Consider the following 13,788-nt stretch of genomic DNA (forward strand, 5'->3'; position numbering starts at 1 on the left):
ACAAATGGAGAAAGTTCAGCACTGTTGCTACACTCCCTAGGTGTGGTCGTCCTGTAAAGATGACTGCAAGAGCACAGCGCAGAATGCTCAATGAGGTGAAGAAGAATCCTAGAGTGTCAGCTAAAGACTTACAGACTTCCATGCTAACATTTTTGTCGACAAATCTACAATAAGGAAAACATTAAACAACCTGCACTATGAATGTTATGTTGTGTTCAATAAAAACATGAAAACGTATAATGCTTGTGCGGTATTAGTTTAAGCAGACTGTGTTTCTCTATTGTTGTGACTTAGATGATGATCAGAACACATTTTATGACCAATTTATGAAGACATCCAAGTAAGCCCAAAGGGTTCACATACATTTTCTTTCAACTGTATGTGAAGTTTCAGCTCAAGATATCCTATATAATTTATTATAACATGTTAAAATTACCACTTTGTAGATATGAACAAAAATGTGCTGTTTTGGGTGTGTCCTTTAAAATGCAAATGAGCTGATATCTGCACTAAATGGCAGTGCCGTGGTTGGATAGTGCAGATTAAGGGGCAGTACTTCTGACATCACAGGAGGAGCCAAATTTCAATGACCTATTTTTTCACATGCTTGTTGAGAATAGTTTACCAAAACTGGGTTGTTCTTTTTTACATTTCCTAGGTTGATAGAAGCACTGGGGACCCAATTATAGCACTTAAACATTGAAAAAGTCAGATTTTCATGATATGTCCCCTTTAATGCCAATACAGTTGTTCATGTTAGTTAATGGTGCATTACCTAATGTTAACTTTTAGTTTTAAAAATGTATTTGTAAATCCTGAAATTACCATGACCTAAGATTATAAAATGTTGTAGAAGCATTGTTCATTGTTAGTTCATGTTAGCTAATGCATTAACTAGTGTTAACAAATACAACATTTTATAAAGTGTGACCACCGTTGTTTTATTTAAGCATTTTTATCCAGTACATTCATATGGATTCATTTATTTGCTGATTTTTCAAGGCAACAAAAATATAAAAGAAATTACTAATATGAAAAAAAAATGCAACCTAGGTTCCAACCTAGTTTTACAGCCACACAACCACAGCTTGCAGCCATTTCTTAGAAACACCCGAATAAGTGAATTCAAGTTATGAGTTATGAAATGAGTAAGTGGAATTTCCCTTTTGGCCTCTATGAAATAATCGTGTCATGCACTTTATGTATTATCCATCATATTTACAATGTCATGTCATGTAAATGGTTTGTTTGATTTCTGTCAGCATATGCATTCAAAATAGGTCAGCTTGGTTATTTGCTCACAAGCTCTGGTTGTTTTTTATCTTAGAACTTCAACCACATATGAAAGGCTTGCACAGCACAGCAATTCATACAGTGAAGAAGTGAAAAGCCAGAGAGAACGCTATGAAGACTGTTAATATCTCAATGTTATGACTGTACACAGAGAAATAGGCAGCGTTTGTACAGTGCTGTGACAATGAGAATGGAAAACGGGATGGATAGGAAAGATTTCGGCCAGAGGAGCATTTGACGGGTCCTCCTATCAGACCAGTATTATTGTTTAACCACTGACTTATGTACAGAATGGACTTGCAAGAGCAATCCCAGGGATTCTTATTAAGATAGATTTGTTCCAGGTTTCTTAAAGGCAACAGTGTCCCTTTCTCCATTGAGCGCAGTTGATTAGATTTAATGTAGAGTTGTGTTAAGTTCACTAAGCCTTTAAACTGTGCAGGATCAATGCGCCGGAGCTGGTTTTTGTCCAGATCGAGCTCTTCCAAATTGGTCAGAGCAGAAAACACTTTGGTTGGCAAGTATGACAGCTGGTTTGCTTGCAGGTGGAGCCTTTGAAGATTCCTCAAAGATGAAAAGATGTCTTCTGGAAGTGTGTTGAGTTTATTGTAGCTCAAATCCAGCAATTTCAGTATGGACAGATCTTTAAAGACTGACGAGGACAGGTAATGCAGATTATTGTTGGACAAATCTAGAATCTTCAAGTTTGAGAGTCCTGTGAAAAATCCAACAGGGATGATTTCTATCTGGTTGTCATTCAGGCATAACTCCCGTAACCTACTGAGATCAGTCAGTAAATTTGCATGTAGATTTGACAGCCTGTTTCTGTTGAGTTTCAGTGTGTGCAGTCTTCTTAGACCATGAAAGGATGACTTTGAAATGTAGTGGATGTGATTGTTGTCCAGATGTAGATCCCTCAGATGTTTTGTCTTTTGAAAGATTTGATTTGGAATCTCCTCAAGATCATTGTGGCTTAGGTCAAGTTCCTTAAGCTTTGTCAGCATCATAAATGTTTGTGGGCTAAGCTTTGAAATGTGATTGTTATCCAACTGTAGATCATATAATTTGCGAAGTGGGTGAAACAGGTTGGGTGGAATAACAGAAATATTATTGTTGTCCAACTGGAGCTCTGTTATGTTGCTTGAATTGTTGAACAAATCATCCGGAAGGTACTTTAGATTATTGTGATACAGATTAAGGTTCTCAAGATTCTCCAAGTCTTGAAACGCTTGTGAAGTTAAGGACTTCAGTTGATTGAAACTCAGATCTAACGCACCCAGACGGGACAGACCTCTTAGGGAACCGGCGGCCAGAGAAACGAGAGCATTATAGCTCAAGTCCAAATGCTTCAATTCAGGATTGTCCGAGAAAACATCCTCAGGAATACTAGCGATGTCATTTCTCTGAAGATAGAGGCTAGTGAGACTTGGGATGTTGCTGAGGATCCCGATATGTATGGCAGTTAACCCATTTCGACTAAGATCAAGGTGATCCAGTGCTGTTGCACCCCTAAATACTTCATTGCCTACACTTTTCAGATTGTTTTGTGACAGATATAGTTTAGACAGATTGGTGCAGTTTTCAAATACATCCACCGCTATCATCTTAATCTTATTGCTTTTTAGTTGGAGGTCCATCAGGGCAGGAGCTCCCACCAGGACCCCATAAGATAAACTGAAAATTTGATTAAAATTCAGATTAAGGACTTTAAGGTTGATCAAACCATAAAGAAACTTCTGAGGCAGAGTATCAATGTCGTTTTCACTGAGGTCTAATATTTTAAGATTTACTAGTCCTTGAAATTGTCTTTGTGTTATTATATTTAGTGCATTTCCTGCCAGAAATAGCTTGGTAAGATTACTCATGTTCTGCCAAATGCTGTCAGATGTCAGTGACAAATTTAAGCGATTCTTGCTTAGATCTAGAACCACCAATCCTTCCAAACCTTCATTCGGGAGTGCCTGTATTTTGTTATGTGTAGCATATAATTGCTTTGTACCCTGGGGCAGGTGAGGAAACTCCAGAAGGTTTTGGTGCGAACAGGTTATGATGTTAAAATCTTCACATTTGCAGAGTATCGGACAGGCATCAACCACTGCCATGAGAGCCAAAGCCATTGTCAAACTCCAAAACATTTTAAATGATCCACAAGGCCTTTATAAAAGCAAAAAAAGCATTGTGATTCAACAAAGTATTAATAAATGTAATGCATTTATATTGAATTCTTGTTTCATTTTACACAATTCACATTGAGAATAGAAACTGAATACAAAACTTTTGTTTAATGTAAAATGCTATATGCTGAGATGCAATATTTTAGTAAAATGTAAACAGCAGAATATGCATTCTTTAGCAACGTATTAAATGTGGCCACATGTAAATATCTGACATTGAATTCAATTTTTTACACATGATGCTGCTTTAGCAAATGTAAAGATGTGTTTGAGTTATGTATGAATTCAAGTCCTTTTAAATATGTATGTTACAGTTTACATTTCAACTACACTGAAAAAAATGATTCATTGAATTTAATACATTTTTTAAGGTAAGTGGTTGCAATCAATTTATTTAAGCTACATTTAAACAAAAGTTTATATTTTATTTTATTTTATTTTACTTTACTAATCTTTTTTGTTTAAATGTAGTTTAAATAAATTGATTGCAACCACTTACCTTAAAAAAAATATTAAATTCAATGAATCATTTTTTTTCAGTGTATTAATGTATTGTTTTTAAATAACTTTAAATGCATTTATATAAAGCATGTATTTAAATGACTTACCAGCACAAAAATCTGACTTGAAAAACCGTTGACTGTAAGTCTTCAAAAATAACCTGTCAGCAAATTCAACTGAGGTTTATAGGCCCCATTTGTGATGTCACGTCCTTTTATAAAGAAACGTGTTGTCTTAACCACATGGATGCACCAAAATCTCACCACAGGTCACCTTAGGGGAGCTCAACAAAGACACAATACAATTCAAGCAAACAAACCACATGATCAAGTCAGTGAAAACATTTGAGTAATTACAAATTTGATTGCAAATTTTTTTTTGAATTGTTGACTAATATGCAAAACTAGTTGGTCTTTCAATTGGGCTGTAGCAATTAAAATCATTAAACATCAATCCAGCAATGCCAAAGTGATAAGTTTAATTACACAAGTACTGCTAAAATCTGAAATAAATGTGTATTAGTCTTTAATATTTCAGCTTTTACATACCTGCCCACAAACATTTAATTTATATAATTTAATACTTTCATACAGACTGACAAAATAAAGTAGTACTAAAGCAGTACATACACTATCAGAAATAATTGGTCCAAAGCTGTCACTGGGTCAGTATCCTTTGAAATGTTTGTCACACTTTCATATTTCAGATCCTGAAACAAATTTAAATATTAAGATAATACAAGTACACACGCGTTTTTTAAATGAAGGTTTTTATAGTATTGAGGTCAGGACTTTGACTAGGCCACTCCAAAGCATTCATTTTGTTTTTCTTCAGCCATTCAGATGTGGACTTGCTGGTGTGTTTTGGATCATTGTCCTGCCAAGTTCGCTTTAGCTTGAGGTCACAAACAGATGGCCGGACATTGTCCTTCAGTATTCTTTGCTAGACAGGAGAATTCATAGTTCCATTTATCACAGCAATTCTTTCAGGTCCTGAAGCAGCAAAACAGCCGCAGACCATCACACTATCACCACATTTAACTGTAGGTATGATGCTCTTTTTTTTTCAAATGCTGTGTTACATTACGCCAGACGTAATGGGACACACATCTTCCAAAAAGTTCAACTTTCGTACAACTTTTTGTTATGTTACAGTTTACATTTCAACTATTAAAGTATTGTTTTTAAATAACTTTAAATGCATGTATTTAAATTATGTATTTAAAATGACTTACCAGCACAAAAAGCTGACTGTAAGTCTTTAAAAATAACCTGGCTGTCAGCAAATTCAACTGAGGTTTATAGGCCCCATTTGTGATGTCACATCCTTTTATAAAGAAACGTGTTGTCTTAACCACATGGATGCACCAAAATCTCACCACAGGTCACCTTAGGGGAGCTCAACAAAGACACAATACAATTCAAGCAAACAAACCACATGATCAAGTCAGTGAAAACATTTCGGTAATTACAAATTTGATTGCAATTCTTTTTTGAATTGTTGACTAATATGCAAAACTAGTTGGTCTTTCAATTGGGCTGTAGCATTTATAACCATTAAACATCACTTTTCTCTAACTTAAAGGGCCCAGGGCATGAAAATGTCAGCATTGCCACCTTGTAGGTGTGAGCAAAAATGTGTCGTTTTGGGTGTGTCCTTTAAAATGCAAATGAGCGGATGAAGTGCAAACACTGATCACAGTGATGGTGGTTTGATGCAATTCAAACTCAATTATGCTGTCAATTATTATAGAAATTATTGATCCCAAGCTATTACTAGGTCAGTATACTTTAAAATGTTTGTCACACGTTAATGTTTCAGATCGTGAAACAAATTTAAATATTATTGAAAGATAATACAAGTACACATGCAGTTTTTAAATGAAGGTTTTTATTAAAAATAGTATTGAGGCCACTCCAAAGCATCCAAGCATGTTTTTCTTCAGCCATTCTGAGGTGGACTTGCTGGTGTGTTTTGGACTTTTGTCCCGCTTTAGCTTGAGGTCACAAACAGATGGCCGGGCATTGTCCTTCGGATTTTTGATAGACAGCAGAATTCATGGTTCCATTTATCACAGCAAGTCTTCCAGATCCTAAAGCAGCAAAACAGTCCCAGACCATCACACTGCCAGCACCATATTTTACTGTTGGTATGATGTTCTTTTTCTCAAATGCTGTGTTACATTACGCCAGACGTAATGGGACACATACCATCCAAAAAGTTAAACTTTTGTCTTGTCAGTTAACACAAAGCATTTTCTCTTGGGGATCATCAAGATGTTTTCTGGCAAAATTGAGACAATGTTCTTTTTGCTCAGCAGCGGTTTTGTCATGCAGGCCATTTTTGTCCAGTCTTCATTCTTCAATATGCACCTCTAAGGCACTAATATGACCTCTTAAGGTGCAAAGGTGTACCAAACCCAGTGACAGCTAGGGACCATTTTTTCTGATGGTGTATACAATACATATTTGTAACCACTAGATGGTGAAACTGAGACAATTGATTGCTCGTAATCATAGTAGGGGAACCATTTTTAGCACTACAGATCATGACATATATAGAACCTCTGTAGTTTCAAGTTTACTTTATTTATATAGCTATAGCACATTTAAAACAGCCACAAGATAACATCTTTACAACAAAACAAAAGCAACTAAAAGCAACTAAAAGAAAATAGAACATGAATTTAAAAAATACAATAAGCAGGAAAATAAATATATAAGAAATAACATCAAAGAATTGATATGGCAAAAGCAACTAAAACTAACTAGAATACTAATAAGAAAGCGAGTAAGCCAGAAGTAAATCCAACTAGGCCAATAAAAACAAATGGGTGTTTAGAAGAGCCTTAAAAATGGTCAGACTAGGAGCCATTCTGATCTCCACTGGAAGGTCATTCTATAGGCGATGACCAATTACAGAGAAGGCACGGTCACCTCTATTCTTAAGTCTCTTTCATGGAACATATGTAGCAACAACGGTAAACTCCACAAAGAATCAATAACATCAAAGTCTTTTTAGAGTAGTTTATTTCTGATTACTAAACAAGCAAAATAAATAACAAGTAATTACCTTAGTTCAAATTATAGCTAAATTGTATCAAACACTACACTGAGCTAACGTTACAGTTATAAAAAGTGTAATACAACTACAGATCGGCTGCCAAACCTCCCTTCACATAGCAGTGATCCATAATCGCCGTCTTCCCCCTTCTTAAGGAAACCAAAACATTTGTTATTTTCGACAAGGTAGTTCAGTTAAGCAACTAGTCAGACCATTAAACAAACAGAGACCGATGTCATGTTCTGTCCAGACGTGTAACCGGGACAACGCACGTGCGTCCAATTAAACCGTCACGTGACACAGACGTTTCGTGGAATTCCCCATGTATGACGTCATATAGAACGTTCGCTCACTAATAGAACTGGATTCTCTCATTATGTGGTAAGTATCAGAAGGGTAAAGGTGCAGAAAACAGGCGTTGCGAGACACTCGTGTACTATGTGCTTTAATTGTTGTAACTAGATATTTCATCTTAACTAAATGTATTTACTTTATAATTATTTATGTAGGTCCTACTTTTTTTGTTAGACACAAATAATATAAATAGTGTTTAACGTAATTTAACTCCTCAACAAAAATGTTTTGCTGTGCAGTGGGCTGGGACAAGAATCCAGTGGGTTTGTAAAAGCTGTGTAATTTACTCTGTAAAACGTACTTATGATCTTTAAGTTAGACGTTTTGTAAAAACATAAAAGGGGCGCTGCTAGTCGCAATTCAGACAGATTAGACAGTAATTATTTTGATGTTAACTTACATGTAAAGTGAATTAGTATTATTAAAAAAACATGTTTTCTTGGATCCGAGTCGGTTGGAGAGGTCCATGTTCGAATTGTGTCAACTCTTGAGGTTTCCCACCTCATCATCACATCCTATCAAACATCCTATTAACCTCGTTAAATTTATCTTTTCAAAAATAAAACATAAAGTTCGCTGAATGATGGCCTTTTTAAACGAGTTATACTGGAATCTGCGTATTTAATCAAGTTTTGACGGCTAACTACTGTATATTGTAGTGTAAATGAATCAATGATGGAGATTTACTCTAGCCGCTGAGACGCTGGCGGGAGTTGTGAGAGCGCGGATGCAGAATTCCCAGTGTTGCCAGATCCCATTATTAAAATCCTCTTTAGACATTGTGTTTAGTGTTTTAGCAATTAATGCGACACTTTTGGAAATCTATAAAGTGACGAGTTGGTGCAGGTTAGTGATGTCTCTGATTTGTATTCAAAGACAAAGCTTGAACTTATTTTGTTATGTACAAATTGTTGTTTTTCGTTCAATATCTGACGGGTAAACTGACAGTAAGCACATACGCTAATGTTGATTGACAGGCTTTACAGTCGAGATCAAAATTAGAGAACAATTTATAAACACGTGTGTTAACCACTCAGCCAAATTTATAACAATGTGTTGTGACAAACTTAAAACACGTATTTAATATCACTTACACAGACTTTAAAGGAATTGTAGAAAAGTTGCTAAAACATGCCATACATGCAATTTTTGCCATACTTAATAGGCATTGCCGACAAAAAGCCTGACTCTCTAACCACTAGGCCTACAACTGCCCCAGGTGGAAAACAATGGGAGGTGGAGGGACCTTTCAGGTAATGAATTGTTTGTCTAGTATACTTTGTAACTTGCGTAATTAATGTAAAGATTTGAATGTTTTAATTGATACATTTAAATGAAAAATTGCTGAAGTTGCTGAACAATGAACTTTTTTCCCATACAGATTTATTTATTTAACTAAAAGATTTAATGGAAAAATAAGGGGCAGTTTCCCGGACAGGGATAGACTAGTCCTAGACTAAAATAAATGTAAGAGCTGTCCAAACTGAAAACAACTTGGACTCACATATCTTAAAATACATCAGTGCCCTTTGTTTTGCCTCAAAATGCACACAAGTTATGTTTTTAGTAAGGCATGTTTGTTAAAACTAGTTATATTTCCTTTTAAAACTAAAGCCTAGTCCTGGCTTAAGCTAATCCCTGTCCGGGAAACCACCCCTAGATTTTAAAAACTGCAGAACGAGCTGTTGGACTGTATGTTATCTGTTGTGAGGGAAAACGTGCTTGTGCTGTGCTATTGAAGCAAAAGAAACGTATTGGCCTGTGATTAGACAACTTGATCGTGATCTGTTCTCTTCTTTACAAATAAATAAACACAGTTTAACTTGCATGCTCGTCTTGGAAGTTCATGATTACAAATGAACATGTGAATGAAAACAATTATTAGCATTAAAACATGAATTGACGGATAATAATTGACTATGATGAAATTTTTACAATGCTGTTTATCAAAAAAAAAATGTTGATTGAAAAAGTTTAACACAACCTCTGGTGTGTGTGTGTGTGTGTGTGTGTGTGTGTGTGTGTGTGTGTGTGTGTGTGTGTGTGTGTGTGTGTGTGTGTGTGTGTGTGTGTGTGTGTGTGTGTGCTTGCGTGCGTGTGTGTGTATTTGAATGATTACCTTTATTAGTTCATTATTAATAATAAACCAACATTACACTCAAATTCAGGTTAAATTTATTTCTTGCTTTAGTTGACTTCACCAGTAACATTTTCAGTGTTTTAGCAAAGCTAATGATACATCATCACTTGATAAATGGCTATTAACAGTCATGCATTACTACATTAAAGGTTTTATTTTGAGTTGTTTGCCGCCACTGGTAATGATCCTCACCGAAGATTAAAATGAATGTAGATATTCACTTTGGGCTTTATTGTGTTATCCCCCTGACTATTTATGTATTTTAATGTATGACCCATCTTTCATATTTTATATTTAAGTGGTCAAATAAAATCAATCAATCAATCACTGTTGATTTATGGACAATCTACAGGAGACAATTTAACTGCAAAGGAATTTAGTGTTTTAGTAAATTGAACAATTAATAACACACTAAACGCATGAAAACATTTTTTTTATATTAAGCAGATTTTTGATAGTTATCCGCTTATTCTGTGCATGTAAACGTACTCCTTAAAGAACAAAAATTCTTTGAATCAAATTGTTAGGTGGGCAAGTAAAATTATAGGAGAAGACGATATAGGAACTTTGTACCTGCAACTATAGAATTATTAAACTGCAAAATACACCACACAAAATAATCCACACAACACATTGTATCATACTAAATACACAAAATAACGCCATTTTTTGCAATGAAATGGGTACCCTTTAAAATTGTACTGTTTATTTAAAGGTGTTGTATGTATATTCTTCTCCCCCTACTGGACGCATCAGGAACAACGGGGCGTAAAACTGCCTGGACTGTATTTGCCTGAGGGCGTAAATGTAAATCTGCCTTGCTTTTGGTCTGGAATGAAGGGCCTTTAAAAGCAGAGTGGCGTGACCCCCCCCCCTTTTTTTTAATCTATAGGCAGCGTTCTGGACTAGTTTTCTGTAGAACCATAAGTGGTGCTAAACCATGATAGCACAATATGGTGTTACACGTTCTACATGGGTGATGCTTACGAGTATAAATGGTTCCTCTATGACTAGGAGCCAGTGAACCACTTTATTGCTATTAAGCACCATTTTTTTGAATGTAGTAAATCCTATTTAAGAACACACAATAGTTATACAACACTTATAATATTTGCTTTGTAGTTGTTTTAGATTATTTAATGTTTGTTTTGTCTGATTTGTTAGTCATATTGGTGAAGTTGTGGCCCTCTAGTGGTTCCCATCTCCCTGGTTGAGAAACACCGACACATTAAAAATCCTAGCATTTCGGCTGTACTGGCGTGCAATGACCAGGTGGAGGAGTGGTACCCATTTAGGTTGCCAACCCTGCATGTGTCTCGCGACGGGTCTGCTACATGAATGAATGAGCAGTGTGTTTAGGACCATGGGGGAAGGGTGTGCGTATGTGTGCGCGCGTCCGCCGCAGCCCAGCCCAGTCTATTCTTCTCCTGACGTCCTTCCTTCATGCCAGTGTCACACGCAACCGAGGATGTAGGTTTTACAGACACTGTACAGTTTCTATTTGATACTGTTTGGGTTCATTGATATACTCTCGTTTCTTCGATAAGGACAGTCGCATTGTTTGCCTTCTTAAACCCGACAGGACTGAACTCGAGACACCTTTAATATTTCATACTGAACCCGTTTTTGTGGCGTTTTATTTATTTAATACATCTCGTTCCTGAAAATGCACACAGATGACTCTTTGAAGGAGACACTGCGTTCGTGGGAGTGGTTTATTTTTCTCTGGACAACCCCGACTCATTGAAAAAATTGAAGGGTTTCAGGAACCAGGTTGTTTTCTTGTTAATCTTTTTCTTCCTGATCTGCTTTTGGTTTTTTATCTCTCCGTCTCTTGCTCTACAATATCACGCTTTTTGGTGGACCCCAACAGAGACGAAACTGTTCATAGACTATACAGTGTGGAAGTGGTATGAGGACACTTGGATGGGGGACATTTGGAGAAAATGACCTATTGTTCACCACAAACATGAGCATCGTATAGCGTTATACAGTACATTCAGCCTCGTTCGCTAGCCATTTAATGAACTTAATCGACAATGAGGATTGCTTGAAGAGATCGCTCCAGCATTACTGCTGTTGGAGAGGTCAGCGGTAGCCTCGCGATACGGGCTCGGCTGCAGGGCTGTCCGTGACGACTGTTTCTTGTCCTGGTGCTGATTAAACACACACACGGACCGGTATCACTGAAGTAAATCCACCGCTGCTGCTGTAGGCACGATGTCCTCTCGTGCAACGCTACAGCCCGGGAACGACAGGAACGCAGACCACGTAAGTTAAAAGCGTTGTGACGTCATTTACCTTCACTTAAGCCTTTTCCCTTTATTTGTTATTTGTTTAACAATTTGATATATTATAGGTTAAGATATTAGTAATTTTTGTCCAGCTTATTGATTATAATGTTACTGTCAGTAAAAGCTTCGGGTTTTTATAAGTAATATGCATTTTACTTAATCAAATCAAATGTATTAAAATGTAGCCGAACTTACAACAGTAAACCCAAAGGTAAGACACTCTTATGGTTTTGTAGGGGGAAAAAAATCTTAAACATCTTTAATTTTATTTTTGAATAACTAAACTGGCGCTAGCACTGAACAGCCATACGCCTGCATGACGTTAAAGGGAGGAAAACCCATCCGCCGGTAGCGTTTTAAAAAGCTGTTATCAGAGTATTATATAGTTTCTAATTCAGGTAATTTCTGTGCGTCTAAATTAATTAATGAACCTACGTCGTTGATTAACTTGAAAACAATCATCCAGCCCCTCCCCGAGACCAGACTGTCACACATTTCATGCGACGATAGATGACATGACTGGGTAGACAGCTGTCTTTGTTGTCGTACAGATTTTGGAGAAAGATATCCTTTTACAGATCTGATATTGAAAACATATACAGCTTTATATTTGTAGATTATTAATTATCAGCTAGGTCTGCTCTTTGGCCTACATTAACGGAAGAAGTGGCCCGCTAGCCGCTTTTTATGGCTAGTAAAACTAGAAGTGCTTTTAGCTTTTGATGATGATGATGATTCAAAGGCCAACTTTTATTCAATGCTACATGAAACAACTTGCAAAAGATCCTTAAACTGACTGCACTTCCTATATTGAATCAATTTGTGACCCTGCTTGTGAAAACGTCTTTTTTTGTGATTTACTGTTTTCTACATAAAATCATAATATAAAGGACATTGTGAATATATAACCTTAATATCTTTAATAATTATGTCAAAGATTGAAATCAATTCGTGAAAATCAAACTTTCACATACAGTGTCACCTTTATTTGGTCTTAATGCTATCAGTATTTGTACATGTCAAATAGTCACACATTGATGACCTATATTTTTTCTGAGCACACAAATAATTAAATGTGTCAACATGTTATAACTCCTACATGTGTGATAACATCTCTGAAATTCACTGATAGCATATGGCATGCAAAATATTTGGCTTTTAAATGTCTGAAAATGTGTTTAAGTAAGGGAGCGTGGCAAAAGGGCAACAGTTTTTATACTGTACAGTATGTGGCTGCTCACAAAGGCTGGTGCAAATACAGCTTTCACACATTTACTAGCTCAAAACTGCAGTCTTTATTTTCCTCACAAGGCTAAACTGTCATGTAACTTCTGGCCATCTGCTCTCAGCTCTTACTGTAATCAACTGTTCTTATTATGTAAGGGCGATGTCAGGTTTCAGTTTACCTGGCCTTGGTGTTACATAGTTAATCGAGAAATGTGCAAGACATCTGCTTTCTATGTTATATCACGTGCCACAATTTGATTCCTAAGGTAAGAAAGATTAGGGTTAGTGGTTGAACATTTCTTGCCGTGTGTGTGCTACTGTATTTATTTTTGTTGCAAAAAACCCTCAGTTTGTGGAAAATATTATACAGTAAAATATACCATACAGGGCTCAAAATTAACTTTTTTATTTGGTAGCACTGGTGCTCCCAACTTTAAAGAGTTAGGAGCACCAGCAAAAATTTAGGCGCATCCATCCAAAAATTAAAAAGCACCACAACTACAATGTAAATGTTAATAGATTTATTTTATTAAAAAATAAAACACCACCACCAGGCTTTACACGTCCTATGGCCAGCATTTAAAAGTTGGTCTTCTATTTTATTTTATTTTTTGCTGCATAAATTCCTAAATTAATACCCAAATGCTGTTGAAATAGTATAGCAGCAATAATAATTTAACAATTGCAGGTAACATGATTAAGATTACATAGAAAATCTAGCAAACAAGTAAAACACTGATTA

At 36.1% G+C, this 13,788-nt stretch overlaps 2 protein-coding genes across 2 annotated transcripts in view; one reads left to right on the forward strand and one right to left on the reverse strand.

The window, feature by feature from the left end:
• Positions 1–384: 384 nt before the first annotated feature.
• LOC129438011 (uncharacterized) lies at positions 385–4,259 on the reverse strand. Its single transcript, XM_055196484.2, has 2 exons — positions 4,076–4,259; positions 385–3,447 (listed from the first exon to the last, which is right to left on the reverse strand). The coding sequence occupies exon 2, from the start codon at positions 3,426–3,428 to the stop codon at positions 1,368–1,370; it is 2,061 nt and encodes a 686-aa protein (XP_055052459.2). The 5' UTR covers positions 3,429–3,447; positions 4,076–4,259; the 3' UTR covers positions 385–1,367.
• A 6,618-nt stretch (positions 4,260–10,877) lies between these two features.
• Positions 10,878–13,788, forward strand: part of mark4b (MAP/microtubule affinity-regulating kinase 4b) — a 49,320-nt gene continuing 46,409 nt past the window's right edge. The window contains exon 1 of the mRNA XM_055196487.2: positions 10,878–11,796. Coding sequence (XP_055052462.2) covers positions 11,746–11,796 — 51 coding nt within the window. The 5' untranslated portion in view covers positions 10,878–11,745. The remainder of the gene's footprint in view (positions 11,797–13,788) is intronic.

This window comes from Misgurnus anguillicaudatus, chromosome 24 (assembly GCF_027580225.2).
Source record: "Misgurnus anguillicaudatus chromosome 24, ASM2758022v2, whole genome shotgun sequence".
NCBI classification, from domain to species: Eukaryota; Metazoa; Chordata; class Actinopteri; order Cypriniformes; family Cobitidae; genus Misgurnus; species Misgurnus anguillicaudatus.